This window comes from Marmota monax, unplaced genomic scaffold (assembly GCF_021218885.2).
Source record: "Marmota monax isolate L192 unplaced genomic scaffold, Marmota_monax_Labrador192_F-V1.1 WCK01_AAM20220418_F8-fsc00008, whole genome shotgun sequence".
Taxonomy (NCBI): domain Eukaryota; kingdom Metazoa; phylum Chordata; class Mammalia; order Rodentia; family Sciuridae; genus Marmota; species Marmota monax.
Genome location: NW_026694432.1, coordinates 18,547,648 through 18,565,769, shown reverse-complemented (window position 1 = coordinate 18,565,769; position 18,122 = coordinate 18,547,648). Strand labels below are relative to the sequence as shown.

The 18,122-nt window shown below is 47.6% G+C and overlaps 1 protein-coding gene across 7 annotated transcripts in view; it reads right to left on the bottom strand.

Annotated features, from left to right (window-relative positions):
* The window catches only part of Mecr (mitochondrial trans-2-enoyl-CoA reductase), a 33,425-nt gene extending 16,196 nt beyond the window's left edge, over window positions 1-17,229 (bottom strand). For all 7 annotated transcript variants that reach the window (XM_046469497.1, XM_046469502.1, XM_046469500.2 and 4 more), the window contains exons 1-3: window positions 17,020-17,229; window positions 4,541-4,638; window positions 3,994-4,125 (exon numbers count right to left, since the gene is read on the bottom strand). In XM_046469497.1, the coding sequence (XP_046325453.1) occupies window positions 3,994-4,125; window positions 4,541-4,638; window positions 17,020-17,192 (403 nt within the window). In that variant the 5' untranslated portion in view covers window positions 17,193-17,229. The remainder of the gene's footprint in view (window positions 1-3,993; window positions 4,126-4,540; window positions 4,639-17,019) is intronic.
* Window positions 17,230-18,122: the final 893 nt, after the last annotated feature.

The following is an 18,122-nucleotide window of genomic DNA, read 5'->3' as shown; positions in this document are numbered from 1 at the left end:
GAGCTGGAACAAGAATATGCATCTGAATGCCAGGCCAGTACTCCTTCTGTGCCACCTCACGAAGGTTTTGAGTGTTTCCCAGTGAGAATGCCAGTTGGCGAACATCCATCTGTGCTCTACAGCCCATTCTCTGCTGCATTTGGGAAAAAGCTGGCTTTGGGCATAGCCACAGCTGGGCAGCTCAGCACTATGAAAAATGACCGTGATCTGGTTAGACATTAGTTTTAATGAATGCTATTTTAAAAAATATTTATTTATTTATTTTTAGTTGTAGTTGGACACAATACCATTATTTTATTTATTTATCCCTATGTAGAGCTAAAGATTGAACCAGGGCTTCACGTGCGCTAGGCATGTGCTCTATCGCTGAGCCACAACCTCAGCCCATGAATGCTGTGTATGTGTGTGTATGGTACTGGGGATTGAACCCAGGGTTGCTCTACCACTGAGCTATATCCTCAGCCCTTTCATTTTTTATTTTGAGAAAGAATCTCACTAAGTTGCTCAGGCAAGCCTCCCGCTCAGCTTCCCAAGTGGTTGGGGTCACAGGCGTGCACCACCATGACCAGCTGATAGCTACTCTTACCACTGTGTCCTAGAGTCTAGCACTCTGTAAAAGCTCACAAAGTATTTACTAAAAAACTGAGTTAACTATATTCTTCATGATTCTAAAATCCTCATCTTCTCCAACTGGCTCCTTGTCCAAAAGACTGACCTGTTCTGCAGGAAGGAATCCCTGTTGTGGCTAATCCTACCATCGTGCTTGGGAGTGGAGTTACCCACACACCTGGCAGATCATCTTTATCCTTCTCCTCTCCAAATCTGGAGTCCTCCTGAGTCCTGTTACTTTGGCTCGAGTCCTCTCCAGTCCTGTGACACTGTCTTGCTCAGACCCTCCTCACCTGAGCCCTGAACTCCCTGTCTCCACCCTCTGCCTTTCCAGACCTTTCTCTGCTCTGAACACATCATCCTGTATCCCTCTACTTGACTCTCTGTTGGGTCCTGGACTGGATGCGAGCCCTCCATGATACAGCCTCCTCAACCTCCCCGTTCCATCTGGCTCTCTCCCGCTCCCAAGGGACCTGGGCTTGTTGCATTACCAGTGGCTCTGTCACCACCTTGCCTCTTCTCTTCCCCTCTGTGCAGATGCACTCCCTCTCTGGGAAGCCCCTCCTCACCTGGCCACGGCTGCACTTCTAGTTGCACTTCTAGAAGGGCTTCTAGATGAAGTTGGCGGGCCGCTTCTCTGGGAGTCCTTTCCAATGCTTCTCACTAGGAAACCCCATCCTCTGTGCACCCTGTGATCGCAGCACTCATACTGCCTGAATTACAGGCTGCTTCTCCCTTTGCTGGCCTTCTGTCAGCCAAGAGAACTCTGAGGGCAGGGACTGTTTGACCCATCTTGCGTGCCCTTCACTCAGCCCTGGGGGCCAGCCCAAGGTGCTGGCATCAGTACCTACCGTGTCCTTGCAGCTGGGGGCGGGGCTCTGTCACAGCTAGGTGGGTGAAGGAGCAGGTGGAGCCATTCTTGGCAGCTTCTCAGAGCTCAGAAGAGCAAAGAGCTCAGTAGGAGATGTCTGTTCCTGCTGGTTTCCTGCCTGCCACCTTTCTCTCTCTAGAAGGGTTCCTTTCTAACCTCTGGGCCATCTACCACCAGGTCTCACCTTCTGTACCACAGAGGTGGGCAAGACTCAAGGGACAATTGCAGTGGCTCCACCAGTGCCCCAAGTGACTGGCTTATGGACAGGCAAGGACCCAAGAAGGGCCATCCAGGGCTGCTCAGGGATGGAGACGGTAGTGCTGGTTGTGACAGCGCTGAATGTGCTCATCTGTTCCAGGATGAGGCACATTCCAGGCTGCTGGTGGCTGTCTATGAATAGTATGTATCAGAGTGGATCTGAGTCTTAGCTCTGCCTCTTACTGACTGGGTGACCTCACGCAAGTTGGTTAATTCTTTACATCTACTTTTGTCTCATCTGCAAAATGAGGTAGGAATAATTGATTTAATAAACAAAAAGTGCTTAAAATAATGTCTGGCTCAAAGAGAGTAGTCAATAAATATCTCTTGCTATAATTATGTCACTGTGTAAGGATGGCTCACCTGGGAACCAGTGACGAGAGAGAGCCCTGACCGTGTTAGGCTTCCTGGGTCCCCTGTGCCTGGGACTTTCAATCTCTTACACTTTTCAGCTCTACAGATCAATTAAATTCTTCTTTTTTTTTAAGGTAAGTATGAGTTGGTCTCTGTAAGTTATAACCTAAAGGGTCTTTTGGGGGATGGTTCTGGGATTGACCTAGGGCCATATGCATGCTAGGCAAGCCCTCTATCAGGGAGCTACACCTCCAGCCCCTGATGTATCTTCTTTTTTCATTTTTTTGTGGTGCTGGGGATTGAACCCAGAGCCTTGTGCATGCGAGGAAAGCACTCTACCAACTGAGCTACATCCCCAGCCTTGATGTGTCTTCTAAATATTCCTTTTAATTGCCCTTTCCTTTGTCCCAACCCAGAGATCTTTCGAAGAGTGGGAAAAACACGGGAGACAAGAGTCCACTGGGCTCTCCCTTATTCTGCTGTTTGAGTTTGGACAAGTTTTACTTCTTAAGCTTCATCCTCATGTCCAGTAGGGACATATGCATTGCTATACTCTTGTGCCTGCTGTGAGAACCTATTTTATAATGGGTGGGCCTCAAACCCATGGAGTGCTAAAACCAAAATAATGATTCATTTTTTCACATAAAGAAAATCCTACTCTTAGGGCTGGAGACATAGCTCAGTTGGTAGAGTGCTTGCCTTGCATGCACAGGCCCTGGGTTCAATCCCCAGCACCACAGGAAAAAAAAAAGAAAGAAAATCCTACTCTTTAGGTAGCTTGTGTAGGGCCTTATCCCATGTGGTCATGCCCTATTTTTTTTTTTTTTTGAGGGGGTACTAGGGACTAAACTCAGGGGCACTCAACCACTGAGCCACATCTCCAGCCCAATTTTATATTTTCTTTAGAGACAGGGTCTCACTGAGTTGCTTAGTGACTCGCTTTTGCTGAGGCTGGCTTTGAACCATCAATCCTCCTGCCTCAGCCTCCTGAGCCGCTGGGATTATAGGTGTGCGCCAGGATGCCCGGCTCATGCCCTACCTTTTATTTATTTATTTTTTTGGTATTGAGGATTGAACCAGGATGCTCTATCATGAGTCACATCCCTGTTCTTTTGTTCTTTATTTTGAGACAGGGGCCTTGTTAAGTTGCTTACAGACTTGCTAAGTTGCCCAGGCTGGCCTGGAACTTGCAATCCTCCTGTCTCAGCCTCCAGAGTTACTGGGATTGCAGGCATGCGCCACTATGCCCAACCCCTTTTAACCTTCTTTCTTACTCCTGCATCCCTCTCCCATACAAATCCCCTGCTGAGGCTACACTGGATTTCCCCCCATTTCTCAAACTCACCTTTGTATCTTTGCTCATTTTGCTTTCTTCAAATGAAATGCTAGGCTCATCTCCACCTAACAAAACTCATTCATCAAAGGCCCATTCTAAGGAAGCCTCCTCCACAAAGCCTTTTCTTTCTTTAGTATCCTCTCTCTCATATATACATACACATGCACACAGAAGGGCCAGAAGAACCCTCTGCTTCCTGTGAATTCTCAGCACTCCCTTCATTGAGGTTATTGGTTTACAGATTTCTTCAATTAGATTTCAGCCTCCTGGAGGGCAGGGATCACTTTATCCATATGCTCCACTGCACCTTACAGCAGGGATTTAGGGATGTAGGATTTAGAGAATTATAGCCTCCATCAACCTGAGTCCAAGGAGGTGAAAATGCAGGAACACTCCCTCTGGGGCAAAAGAAATGGGTCCTGCTCTCCCTGCTCAGCCCCCACCCCTCCTGAGGCAGCCACATGAACTTAGTAAGTTCCACTGAGCCAATGAGATGAGTTTCTCAGTGGTGGGTGAAATAGGATCTGGAAGAACAGAATGCTTGCTGACTCCTGGGAAAACTCACCCAACCCAGCGTTTGCAGGAATCACCCAGTCTCCTGGCTTCAGTCTAGTCACACGGCAGCCCACGGCCTCCACTTGTCCCACACCTTCGTTCCCTCCAACAGCAGGCAGCTTGGGAAGGAGGCCATAGTTCCCTGAGGGAGAAGAGGGCAAAGGGTCAGCCATGTCTAGGCAGGGAGACAGCATAGACTCTGGGGCCAGTCAGACCCAAGCCTGAGCAGCCCTGCCTCTGACTAGCCTCAGCCTCCACCTGAGTGAGCCTCAGTTTCCTCATCTGTCCAGGGCCTAAGACTCTTTAGCATTCATGGTATCCTAGGGGCAAGGAAACTAGGAAAGGAGTCCAGCATGTCGCAGGGTCATCCCTCCCCACTGCAATCTTCCTGCCACAGAGGAGGGAGATCAGAAGGCTGACACAGTCTGCAGATGGAACCTCTGAAGAACAGCTGCTGCAATCACGGGCACTTCACATCCGCACCTGAGGAGGACCGACAATGAGGTAGCAGCTGAGCAAAAAAGCCAATTAACATAAGCCCCAGAAACCAAGGTTACCTTGGATCATATTTATGTCAGATGGATTGATAGGGGCCGCCAGCATCTTCACGTGGACGTCTGATCCTCCCACGGCCGCTAGCTCCAGGTTCTTCAGTCTAAGCACAATGCCAAGAGAGACGTTAATGTCAGCCAGGCTAGACTGGGCGTCTTCCACTCAAATCATCTCCCCAAAGTAGGTCAGGCAGCGCGTCTGAGCTGCCACGGTGCCCAGGAATTAGGTTCTGCTGGAAAAGAGCCAAGTTCCAAGGAACAGCACAGGGTGCGGGTGGACCTCCAGCCCCACTGTCCACACCGGATGAAAACAGTGAAAGCCCCTGCTGACCTGAATTGGCTCTGTATGTCCCCAGACTTGCTCTGTCCTAGGAATTCTGTGGTGGGCTCACTAATAATATAGATTCTCAGGCCTGAGCTCTGACTCACCAAACCAGCCTCTCCAGATGAAGGAACCCCAAACAAGCAAGTCTGGGAGACCCAGGGAGGGCTTGCCCACTTGTCCTGTTTGTGGTTTTGTTGGCCCTAACACAATAGGGCAGAGGAGACATTCTCCTTAGCGGAAGAGGGTGGAAAATGGAGATGGACTTTCTATTTGGAAAGAACTCCCTGGTGAGTTACTGAGCCCCTGGCATCATGTCCCTTCTAGGTGAGGATCCTGGTCTGTCAGAAAGGATCCTGGATGGATCTGGAGGTCTTTGGTATATATCCCCACCACAGGCAATATCTTCTCTGCTCTGTGCGATGGGGTAGGGTGGTTTGGGCTGGATTGCTTCCAAGAGCCTGTCCCTTTTAAGTCTGTGATAAGTCCTTTCACTCATGTGGACCTGTGACACCACAGTACCAGTACCTCAAAACTTGGCTTAATGGTAAAACCTGCCTGAGGGCTTTAGGGGAGGCCAAGTGACAATGTTCATGTGTTACTTACTAACAAAGTTCTTTAAAAACAAGAGCCAGTCAACGAGCTAGTACTGATAGTGTACGAAACTTCTGAGTCCCCATGCTGTTTTAATGACCGGATACCCTCTTTCTCCACAATGTAAGATTTCAGGTTGCCATGCTTCTCTGCCTAAATGTATTTATTTTACTTTTAATTTCTATTTTTTTTTAGTTGTAGAGGGACACGATATTTTTATTTATTTTTATGTGGTATTGAAGATTGAACCCAGTGCCTCACACGTGCTACGCAAGTGCTCTACCACTGAGCCACAACCCCAGCCCCTTAATGTATTTATTAAGTAGAAATCTTATTTATTTTCACCTATGAAAACCATATGGTACTGCCAACCAGAGGTTTGCATGAGGCCACAGCATCACCATACTAAACTGTGGTAATACCATCTACTTCTGACAGACACCAACCTTTTCATTAACCTAGGCCTTGACCTGGGAGTAAAAGTGTGATTTTCAAGAAATGTTTTATACTAACAGTAATAACGGAGTCAGGCCATCACAAGGTATTTCTTATACACCAAGTCCTATGCTAAGGGCTTTAAACCCATGGCTCATTTTGCTTTTGTGAGAAAAGTACTATAGTCCCATGCTATCTAGTAAGGAATGAGTCATGTAGGCTACAAAGGCAATAGAAGTTAACATTTCATTTGCACTATACAGGCCGAAAAAACTACACAGAACATAGAGGCTACACTGGTTGCGTAGGTCACAAAGGCTAGAACAAATCATAATGTAATAAGATATGGAACTGATTATGGAACTTTCACAGGCTTGGGTGACTGGTTAGGGGCTCCAAAGCAGGTGTTTTTATTTATACCGCTGGACATCAGCATCCTGGTATGAGTTTAGGAATGTCCCTGACTGCCTACAAGGACCCCTGAGGATCTGGGAGCCCAAGCTGGGAATCCCTACATTGTCCAAGTAAGGAAGGTCTTGTCCCACCATGATTGAGACACAGTGGCAAGAAACCAAAATGGTCACATTCTACAGAAAATGGCTAACAATGAGGGAGTGGATGGCCAGGGGAAGAAAAGAAAGAATAAAGTTTTTTTTTTCTTTTTTTTTAAGGTAAGTATTAAGGACTGCAAGTACTTATATGTCAGCGGGAGAGAGGGAGTCCTTGTCACAGTAATCACTAGTGCTTACCCAATGCTTACCACTCAGGTACCCTGCTAAGTGCTACAGGCCAGCTTCCAGGCTTTGGTGCCATTGTTCTGCTTTTACAGTGGAGGAACAAAGGCACCAGAAGAGGTAAATAACTTGCTCAAGGCCACTAACAGCAGTAAGTAGCTGAACTGCTTTGAACTTGGCAGTCTGATGTTAGAGTTGCCACCTGGAAGGGGGCTGACCCCAGTCCAAGCAGAAGGCAGTGAAATAAGCCCCTCCCTGGGCTGGTGTGGGGACCGGCCCCTGCTGCACCTGCCTGATGGGGAGGATGGGCACTGTGAGCCACCGCCATGGCCTCCCCACTGGACCACAGCTGGGTGGGGTGGCAGCAGTGATGTTTCTCTGGGGACTTGTAAGTCTGCATCCCCCCAAGAAAAATCCTGCCCAAAGCAAATGGATTTTGGACTAGCTGCCCCTTTGTATTATTCCTACTGCTTCTCTCCTGAATTTTGACAGATAATCAGACTTTTTTCCTGTAAGCTGACAAAGTCCATGTGCTCAAGCCGCTTAAAGGCATTTTTTTCCCCCTGCGCATTTTCTACACCCTCCTCCCTCTGTCCAGAACTTCGTTTCCACAGCTTCTCCATGAAGTGAGAAACTCAACTCACGCTTCAAGACCCAGCTCAAATTTTACTTCCTTTTGACTTTCTTCCTGGTTCTGAAAAAAGTCACCAGCTCAGTTACACAAAAGGGGGGACTATACCATTTAAAACCTTGGTTTACTAATTTATTTTATTTTTGTTACTGGGGATTGAACCCAGGGGTGCTTTTCCGCTGAGTTACATCCCCAGCCCTTTAAGAAAATTTGTTTTGTTTTGTTTTGAGAGGGGACTTGCTAAATTGCTGAGCTTGGCCTGGAACTTGCAATCCTCCTGCCTCCGCCTCCCAAATTGCTGGAATTACAGGCGTGTGCTACCACGCCAGCCACTATTTTTTAATTTATAAAGTCTTTCCACACAATTTTTCCCAATTGATCAGGACACGGGTTTTTCCAAAGCTCAGGGCTTGATGTACCACAGACTTGAAAGCCATGTTATCTACACTCCCTAGGGGGCTGGGGCAGCACCCTGTGACCAACACTTCTTCAGCAAAATGTATAAATATTCACACTAAGTGAGATGAATAAAAACCACGTAAAAACTATGTTAAATCAGGTTTTGCCTCCAAATGATTTATTAAAAAAAAAAAAACCTGTCAGTTTTCAGAGCTTTCTGGATTTTGGAACTGCAGACAGGAGAATTCAGTGTTTTTCTACTCACTACTCTGTCTTGTGGTCAGAACCTGTGTTTCCCTGCTAGGACTGTGAGCTCACAAGAGCTGAGAACCATAGTCTTACCTCAGTGTTTAGCAAGTATCTGGGATCGAACTTTTCTCTCCCATGAGAAAATATGGCACAAGAGTGTCAGTCACTTAGGGAGTCAGGGGAGGGCTGCAATAAAAGGGCCTTGGCTAATTGCACTTGCTCTCCCTGATTCTAAGCCATTTAGAAACACCTCCAAGGACCAGCTCAAATAAAAATGGAGATTAGTGTTAGAAGAGTTTATCAAGACACATAAATCAAATGTGCACTAACACACACCTATTAAAAATCTAGATGACCAGGCTGGGCACAGTGGCACATGCCTGAAATCTCAGCTATTTGGGAGGCTGAGGCAGGGGGATCGCAAGTTCAAGACCAGCCTTGGAAACTTACTGAGATCCTGTCTCAAAATAAAACATGAAAAGGACTGGGAATGTAGCTTGGTGGTAGAACGCCCCTGGTTCAATCCCCAGTAGCATCACCACATGACAAGGATGACCATGGTCAAGATGAGAATGTAGGTGGACCTCAGTCCATGGAGGTGCAAAGCATGGGTTTGGAGGGAAGCGGGCAGCCCTAGGTGGGCACCCTACCTGTCCAGTTGGAAAAACCTCAGCATTCCTCTGTAAGATGGGTAACACTAGAACCCAGCTCCCTGGGCTAAGTGATTTAATGTATATACAGCATTTACTGCAGCGCTGACACAGAGTACTGAGGAGATGGCAGCAGTTACCAGCAGGAGGAAGAGCCGAGCCAGCCTGTGGAACAGTGAGATGGCTCTTCCTCTGAACACAATCACTGAGTCACCTTTCAGACCACAACCTTTTGGGAGATTCAGGCAAATTTAATTCAACAAATATTTATTGACAGTCCCTATGCCAGATACTGGCCCAAGAGGTCTGAGGAGGAATACTTTAAAATCTCCTGCCTGGGAACCTACAGGCGTGAGAACCCCCGTGGGAATGCTGGGGCTCCGACAGCATAGGCTCCTAGAGGGAAGTCCACCCAGCGTGTAACCTGTGGGAGGAGGAAACAGCTAGAGAGGGTCTTTGGAAGAAGTGACACCTTAGTTGGGACTGAAGGACATAGAGTCGACTGGGTAGACTGAGGACGAGGAACAAAATCCTGACTCGACAGTCGGCCAGCAGTGGGTGCGGTCTGGATTCAAGTCATGGGAATGAGAAAAGAACTCAATAACTGAAAACTCTTTAAATATGTGAGGTTAATGCACCTGACCCCAGGTTGGGGGTGGGAGTGGAAAGTCTCTGATGGCTCCCAGGCTTCTGGTGAACTCTGGGATGTGAAGCTAGGGAGGAAGAAGAGTGGGTCTGGAGTGAAGTTATATTTAAATCTGAGGCAGGCAACCTGCAGTGGGGATAGCAGAGGACAGAGACAGCAGGAAAATTTAGGATGACCACTAGGCTGGACGATGGAGTGATCACTCATGCTGACAGCTTGAGCTCCAGGCAACAGGCTTCCCATTTGACCTATGGGATGCTGTTTAGTCCTTCAAACCAATGATAGAAGAGGAAATTGAGGCTCGGAGAAACTACATACATTGCTCAAGAGTAAATGGCAAGTCTCGCTTATCTTAAGCTAGACTGCAAAGCTCAGACTGCTGAACGCTGTCAGCACCACTGCAGTGCTGAGGAGCTCTCTTGGGAGATATTAGTGGGTATTCCTGGGATCTGGTATATTTGGGAAATGCTACCTGCCAAGCCCCATTCTGAGTCAGACTGCATGTTAGCACCATAAAAGCTCGGAGAAGTCCTCAAATAAAGAAACCCACGTGGCTTGGTGTAATCCAGAGCTTCCCAGACTAAAGTCGGCTGTGAACACTGTTTTCACAGCCCAGCCTGCCTTCCAACAGCAGTTAGAGAAACGATGCATTGGGCTACAAATTGTTCCTGCTTTTCTTATTTGCCTTCTGGGGAGCCTAGCTGCTCTGTGCCAGCTGAGATTCACTGGGAGGGAAGATGGGCAGGAGGGGCCCTGGATGGAATGAGGGTCTAGTAGATGGCAAGTTGAAGCCGCAAACACAGGTGGGTGGTGGCGGGGCAGGACTGCCACATGCTGCATGCCTGGAGGGAGGTGTGTTGGTCCAGCTGCATCTCACCAGGGAGACCAGCCCCAGCCCGCCCCGTGGAATGCCATCAATACCAAGACACTGCTGTTCCTGCCGACAGTCCTAACAGCGTAGTCAAGGATACCATTCTGCTGAGACAGGAAGGGAAACAGGCTTCGTCTGAATTCCAGGAGCTGGACCTCTGTGACAATGAGAGTAATTTCTCTTTCCTGTTCTTTTTTTGAACTTACCAAAGGAAAGTGTGGCTGAGCTGTGGAGTGCAAATGAGGCACCCAAACAGCCTGGCTAGAAGGAGAGCCACCTTCCTGGTACTGCTCACGTTCCTTCCCTGAGTGCAATGGCGCCATGCAGCTCGTAGGGATGCCACTGTCTTCAATCGACAGATCCCAGACGGGATAAAGTCACAATGGCTCCTTTGAGGCCGAGACTGTACACCTGTGATGTCATATGAAGTATCAGGCAGACAAAAGCAGGCAGAAGAAAGAGCCCTTTGAGAGAGGGGAAAAAAAGAGGCCGTCCCCTGGGGCCTGGCTCAGCTGTATTTGCTGGTTAAGGTGGGCACCGGCCAGTTCTGCTGAGCTCTCTTTCCCGCCTTCCACATTAATTAGCAACCATTTGTATTTGTCTTTCTTTTTTTGTTTGTTGGTAGACCTTTATTTTTATTATGTGGGGTGCTGAGAATTGAACCCAGTACCTCTCACATGCCAGGCAAGTGCGCTACCACTGAGCCCCGGCCCCAGGCCCTGTATGCATCTTTCCTCTCCCACTCAGTCACCTCAATCTGGTCAATATCATTTTGAGCAAGAACAGGCAGGGAGAGCGTCACTCATCAGAGACTTTCTCATCTGCTCAGTTCCGAGTCAAGAACACGCGGCTCATCACAGGGCACTGGGTGAAGGAAACGGACACCTCATGTGGCTCTCCCCAGTCTGTCTGCAGTCCCCATGGTCAACAAGCTGCCACTGTGATTAAATGAAATGCCTGGTGTGTTGGGTCCCTTGTTCTGGGATTTCACTAATAATGAATAAACAGGGCGCCACTGGGCAGGTGTGAGGGACTACAGTGCCTCATGACAGCTTGAAATTTCTTGATCCTCGGAGGGAATGATGGTGGTTGTCTTGGCCGGCGGGGAGCTCAGGGAGCGTGCCTTTCCCTGGGAAGAGCTCTTTTCATTTCACAGTGGTGCCAAGCACACCTGCCTACCTCTCTGGCCCTCTTTTGGATTCCCAGCCTCCTTCCATTCAGGACTCATCTTTTGGCCGATTTTTCTTGCAGGCACCGGGGATTGAACACTGGCCTCACATATAGGAGGCAAGCACTCTGCTACTGAGCTACTTCCCCAGCACCCCCCTTTTATTTTCTTTTTTCGTATTGGGGATTGAACATAGGGGGCTTACCCACTGAGCCACATTCCCAGCTCTTTTTATTTTTTGAGACAGTTTAAGTTGCTGAGGCTGGCTTTGAACTTGGGATCACATGCCTCAGCCTCCTGAGTCACTGGGATTACAGGCATGCACCACTGTGCCCAGTCCCCTTTTCTTCTTTACTTTTTCTTTAAATATTTTTAAGAAATATTTTTTTAGCTTTAGGTGGACACAATATCTTTATTTTACATTTATGTGGTGCTGAGGATCGAACCCAGTGCCTCATGCATTCTAGGTGAGCGCTCTACCACTGAGCCACAATCCAGCCCCTTTTTCTTCTTGACACAGCATCTTCCTATGTTGCCCTTGTTGGCCTTGAATTCATGGGCTCAAGCAATCCTCCTGCCTCAGCGTTCCAAGAGACTGGAGCAACCCTGGCAGGCAGTCCAGTGCCTGATTCACTCTCACTGGGACGGTGGTGGAACTTTTAAGAGGTAAGGCCTAGTGGGAGGTCTTCAAGCCACTGAGGGTGTGCCCCACAAATGCACTGTGGGGTCCTCGTTTTTCCCTTTCTCTTTTGCTCCCTGGACTTAATTATCTCGGGTCTTTTATTATGGAGAGCTAACACAAGGCCTCACCTTTTCTTGGCAGGAAAGAGTGCTGTTTGGGGAGCATGTGCTAAAGGAGGGGTGTAGGTTTTGAGGTATACAGAAAAGGGCGGGGGGCAGCATGCATCCTGGGTTTACCAGGATGTTTACCTGCTGACTTTGGCCAAACCCTTTACTTTATAGAAGAGTAACTGAAGAGAATGGAGACTAGAATGATTTCCTTGCTCTAATAATTCACGGCAGAGGTGGAAGTGGAACCCAGACCAGTGTTCTTACAGGTGGTCCCCAATGGAATAGCCTGAATCACACTGACCTTGGGTCATCTTTGTTTGTCTGCCTCTAAAATGTGGACCCCTCCCTCCTGATCCAGGGTGGGAAAGGCCAGGACGCACACAAAAGTGCAGCAAGAGCTGCTAGCAAAGGGCAGGCAGCAGTAATAACTTGCAGCTGTGCTGAGTGACAGCACTTCTCCCAGATGCTGCAGATGGAGAGGGAAGACTTGTGCAATTTCCTGGAGGCGTGTCAACTTTCACCTCCAGAGGCAAGAATGAGGAACTTGGGGTAGGAGGAACTGGCCTGGAACATCACATCTGAAGTGCAGATGGAAGGTAATGCATGCATGGTACAGGATGTGGAATCCACTGGCATGTGAATCCCGTGACCGATGGCTAGTCCTCTGAGCTGGTCCAGCAGGTAGATCCCTCAAAGGAGTCCCCGCTGAGTGCACAGTAGGCTCTCCATCAGTATTAGCTGATCAGACACATCATGTTTCCTCTTCTCTCTGGGATTTTGCACATGTGGATTTTTCTGCTTAGAATACTTCTGCATTTTCTCTCCTCATTAACAGCTCCCCTGCCCTCCTGTATTCAGAGAACGCATTCTCTGACCTCCCTGAGGGTGTCAGGGACCCTCTTGGGGGTGTCCACCACACTCTACACATGACCCATCAGCACTTACTGCTCTGGGCTCTGGTGGCCTTTCTTCTGGACTAGACTAGGGTTTCCTAAGAACAAAGCCCATAAATTATTTGTCTCTACATCCTCAATGTTCGCCTTCAAAGAATAAATTCTGGCTAACTTACTAAATGAAGTTCCCACTCCCTCCATTCACGACTATGAAAAAGAGCCCTCCAAAGAGCACCAAAGCAAATGCTATTTTTTTTTTTTTCAAAGTACTATAATACTGGATTAAGAATAAAATTACCAGGGCTGGGGTTGTGGCTCAGTGGTAGAGCGCTTGTCTAGCACGCGTGAGGCACTGGGTTTGATCCTCAACACCACATAAAAATAAAATAAAGGTATTTGTTCACCTAAAACTAAAAAAAAAAATATTAAAAAAAACCAAGTTACCCACACAAAGTTTTGGTATTAAACACTGATATCAAGTGTAAGAAGAACCCCCCCTTAGAATACACAGTGCCCTAGAGTGAGAATGTACTTCCTGTGCTGCCTGAGCCCTACCACCTGTTCCCTAAACTCCATGGCTATGTGGCCAAAGCTTTTCTAGCTCAGTTTTGTCTTGTACCAGCAACAGGCAGGCGTGGGCACCATGACCAGATAGTTTAACCACAGCTTCAGGATATGAAAAGGGGAGGGGACAGAGGGCTTCTACCTTTTCTAGGGTGGGGCTGCCCTTCCTATAAAGAACAGAAACTCAGGCCACCTGAATGACCTGTAATTTCACTTTTTTTCTGACCGATTTTATTCCCAATTTATCTCATTCTAAAAAAAAAAAAATCCTTTGAGATAATTGTCATTTCTTCAGGATTTTTTGGAGTTGGGGGGTAACCAGGGATTGAATCAGGGAGCCCTTAACCACTGAGCCACATCCCCAGCCCCTTTTGTATATTTTATTTAGAAACAGGGTCTCGCTGAGTTGTTTAGGGCCTCACTAAGTTGCTGAGGCTGGCTTTGAAATCGTGATCCTCCTGCCTCAGCCTCTAGAGCTGCTGGGTTTACAGGTAAATGCCACTGCACCCAGCCCCTGAAGGATTGCAGTCTAGTTCTATGATCTTGGACAAGTGCCTTTCAATCTTCTTGAGTCTCAGTCTCCTTGTGTGTAAAATGGGGATAACAGTGACCAAACTAGATCACTGTGATTTTCCCCCAGTGCCAGAGACTGAGTCTGAGGAAGGTAGGGCTCCACGACTGGGCTGCCCCCCAACCCCGTCCTATTGTGATCTTAAAATTCCTTACTATGTGAGGAGAACCTAGCCCACGGTACACAGTAGGCATACAAAAAATGAGGACTCTCCACCATAATGCCCAGAGAATAGAAAAGTTCTAAGAGGTCTTTTGGGGGGGAAAAAAAGGAGGAAAGAGGAAGACATCAGGGTTCTGGAAACTATTTTACAGGGAATTCAGATGGCAAAACAGACAAGAGCCATGGGGACCTCTGAGATTTCCACCATGCTTGTATCTCCCATGCAGGCTGACTTCATTTAAGTCAGCGGTTCAATCTTTTAAATGAAAACGGCCCAAGCACTTATTTAGGGTCCGATTTGGGGAGAAAGGGAAAGAAACTAAGAGACAAGAGAGAAATGGCTTAGTAGAGAGAAGAGCTGGAATGTCTGAGGGTCAGCAGAATTGAAAGTAGGAACGTTGTAAGCTTGACAAGAGAACAGAAAGCCTCATTTTGAGGAGTTCTGTAACCCCTCAGATCGGAGCAGACCATTCCTCATTCCCCACCCCCTGCTCCAGAGCCCTGGCCCACGGTGCCAGCATCACAAAACACACCAGTTTGGGGAATGCTGTTAGTACTCTGGACAGTTCCATGACCTTATTGGTGTAACCTGATCTAGACATCCAGTTACTGGGATGTGTAAAAGACACCCGATTCTTTCTGTGACAGTGTGGTTATCCTAAACCTCCTAAGACATGAGTACAAAGAGAATCCCAGCCTCTGGCCTCAGTCCATACACGAAAAGAGTAAAGTTGCCTGAATCTGGGTCAGAAGGGAAAGATGCCTTTTGGGGACAGAGGAACAATTACTGCTTGCCTGACCATTTATCCACAGGGTGGTGGTTCTCAACCTTGGCTGGGTAGCAGTCACCTGGACACCTGCAGAGCTTTAAAAAACACAGATGCTCCAGGCCATCCAACCCAGACCTACTACATACTTCACCTGAAGAACCACAGGTGACTGAACTCTGAAGCCAAAGTTGACTACAATGCTTTGTGGAAATGTTTTGAACTTCAGGGAAATCACTAGGGTTTTACACAAGGAGACAAGAGAACTTGTCTTTTTCTTTCCAAGCAGGAGCTGCAGAAGACCGTTCAGCTTTGGCCCCCTAAGAGGAGTGACTCAGGAGGCAAGGGCACTTAGCCATTTAAAAATTCCCAGGCCTTCCTCATTGTCAGAGTAGAACTCAATAAAAGGTATATTTCTTAGTGAAATTAGACTCAGATTTTAACTAACGTTATGGGAGCACTGTTTTGTGGCTAGTCCTGCCCCAGACATATAAATCCCATGAGACATCACATCCTTCTTGCCTGAGGTGCACTCCTGGAAATGGAGGAGTGCTCATGAGAGCTTCCACCCCTCTGCAGCACAGACCTCAGGAAGACGTCCTCTCTGGTGCTATGATTTATTACCTACAATCAAAATACAACTTGGGGTTTATTGTCTTCTTTTTTCCCCTGCGGTGCTAGGGAATCAAACTCAGGCCCTCCTGCATGCTAGGCAAGTGCTCTCCCACTGAGATCCACCTCCAGCCCTGATGTGTCTTCTTGCTATTCCTTTTAATTGCTCTAAAGGTAGATGCAGTGACGTTGAGTGTATGACATGAATTTATCTGCAGCTTTTTCTCTCTGCCTGTCAAAATATCTAGCCTGTATTTTAACTTTATTACAACAATTCCATGTTTGCCCATCCTTTGTTAAACAATCAAACTGTTGGGAATCTTAAGATTTGTGCACATTGCACTGCAGGGGAATATGCAGGTGGTTTTTGGTGGAGAACATTGAATTACACTGAGCTGAGTAGTCCTATGAGCCATTTTTAAATACAATGAAACTGAGGCTCAGAGAAGTTCAACAACTTGTTGTTGGACACACAGAGCTAGGACAAGTCAAAGCAAAGATTTAACTCCAAGTATTCTGATTCCTAGGTTTGTACTTTTGCTTTAACACCACTTCAGCAGCCTGAACAGCCCTTTTGAATGGCTAGTTATTTATGTGCAGATTTATTAATAGTTGACAACTCACATACTGTTTTTTATCAGCCACACATGCAAAACCCACTAAGATCCAACAGCATTTTACGAGGAGGACATGATCATAAAAGTAGAAGGCTCAGAGAGGTTGAATGATTTGTCCAAAATCAAACAGCTACTAAAGGGTTGAACTTGTATTTGACTTTAGGTCTGCAGGGCTTGGAAACAGCTTTTTTTTTTTTTAATGAGGCCCAGATGGTGCAGTGGAGACAGAGTCAAAGCCATGGATTCTAGTCCCTTTCCAATAATTTATTAGCTGTATCACTTTGGACAAGTTCCTTGCCCTCTGTAAAATGGAAATAATTTTAAGTAATAATTTAACTGAGACATGAAGATCCAATGGATGTAAAAGTATTCTGAAAAACCCCTCTAAAAATTGAGATAGGAAGAACTAAGGTGCGCTAGTCAGCGAGTCTGTCACGTATTGGATGTATGACATTGGTCAAGCAATTTGACCCAATGCCTCAGTTTTCTCATCTGCAAAATGGGAGTAAATCCAGTAACTAACGTGGTTGTGGCAATTAAACTAGAACATTCATTTAAACACAGGACTGCCCGACACAATACTCATGAATGGACGTTAGCCTTGACCATTCTGACTGTGCCTCTCTGGTCTTCAACTATCTCGAAGCATGGACTTCTTTAAAGCTATTAAAGGCGCCCTGGGCTTCAGTTTCGGTCTTACTACTCTCTGCCCGCTTCCTCGGACCCCATCTCTCCCCTCCCAATTCAAAGCCCACCTCAAACCCCTTCGGATAACCCCGTCCCCTCCGGGATTCGCGCCGTCTCTTACTCGACGACCTTGGCTGGATCTCCGTGGCTCCCATAGATCAGCGCCCGGACCCGGGAGGCTTGGGCGGATGCGGAGTAAGAGGCAGCACCACCGTGGCGGCGGCAAGGTGCTAGTACTCCCGACTGCAGCTGCGACCCGGCTCGCGCCCCCCACAGAGCGCAGCGGACCCACATGCTCCTTCCAGCCTGCACAGCACTCGGCGCACGCGGACACGTCATCTTCCCGCGACCGCGGGCCTGCGCCCCGCCCCTCTCCCCGCCCCGCCGAGCGACCACGCCCCCAAAAGCCTCTTTAAAGGACCTTCTCCTCCTTCTGCCCGCCGCGCGGGGGCGCCGGTGAGACCTCGTGGGAACCATTGGGCAGTGCAGGAACCTGCTGGAGTTGCAGTTTTTTTCTGAGCCCTCTAGGGCTGCTTTTCCAACTTGGAGAGTCTGGGACTGGCCTACTGCTGTGCCTTCAGCCTGCGCTTTGTTCTTGGGTTTGGGAAAGTCATTTTCTCTCCCTCGGCCTCAGTTTCCTTTTTCCACGATTTATTGAGAGCACACTGTGCCAGGCTTGTGTGTGGCCAGGCTTTTTAAAGTATTATTTTTGTGTAATCCGGAAAGGAACAGAAAGGTAAAACTTACTATATTGAATGGCGATGATAAGGAAGCAGTAGTAGAAGTAGTTAGAAGACTTAGGTTCAAATCCTAGCAGTGCCACTTTCTAGTTTGCTAAAATGGAGATAATAAGCTTCATGTCAAATTGTTGTGAGCATTGGATGCAACAATAGGAGAATGTTATCGTGGACACAGGAGACATCATAAAATGTTAAGTGTATTCTGACAGATAAGGGAGGAATCACCAGGAGTGTGCCTTTTCAAAATGCTCATAGTGTAGAGATTAAGTGGGAAACTGGAAATTCTTTGTAAAAAGGTATAGCCCTTTAAAGATGCTAAGTTCTTATTTTTGGTGGAGAGAAGACATGAACGTAACTAAAACCCGAGTTGAATGTTAGCACATGCCAGAGTGCACTGCTTTAGTCTGAAGAAGAGATGTGCTGGGGGGAGGAGGCTGAGGGTCCTTGGAGGAGGTGCTATTGAAGCTGCCCTGTGTCTCAGAAT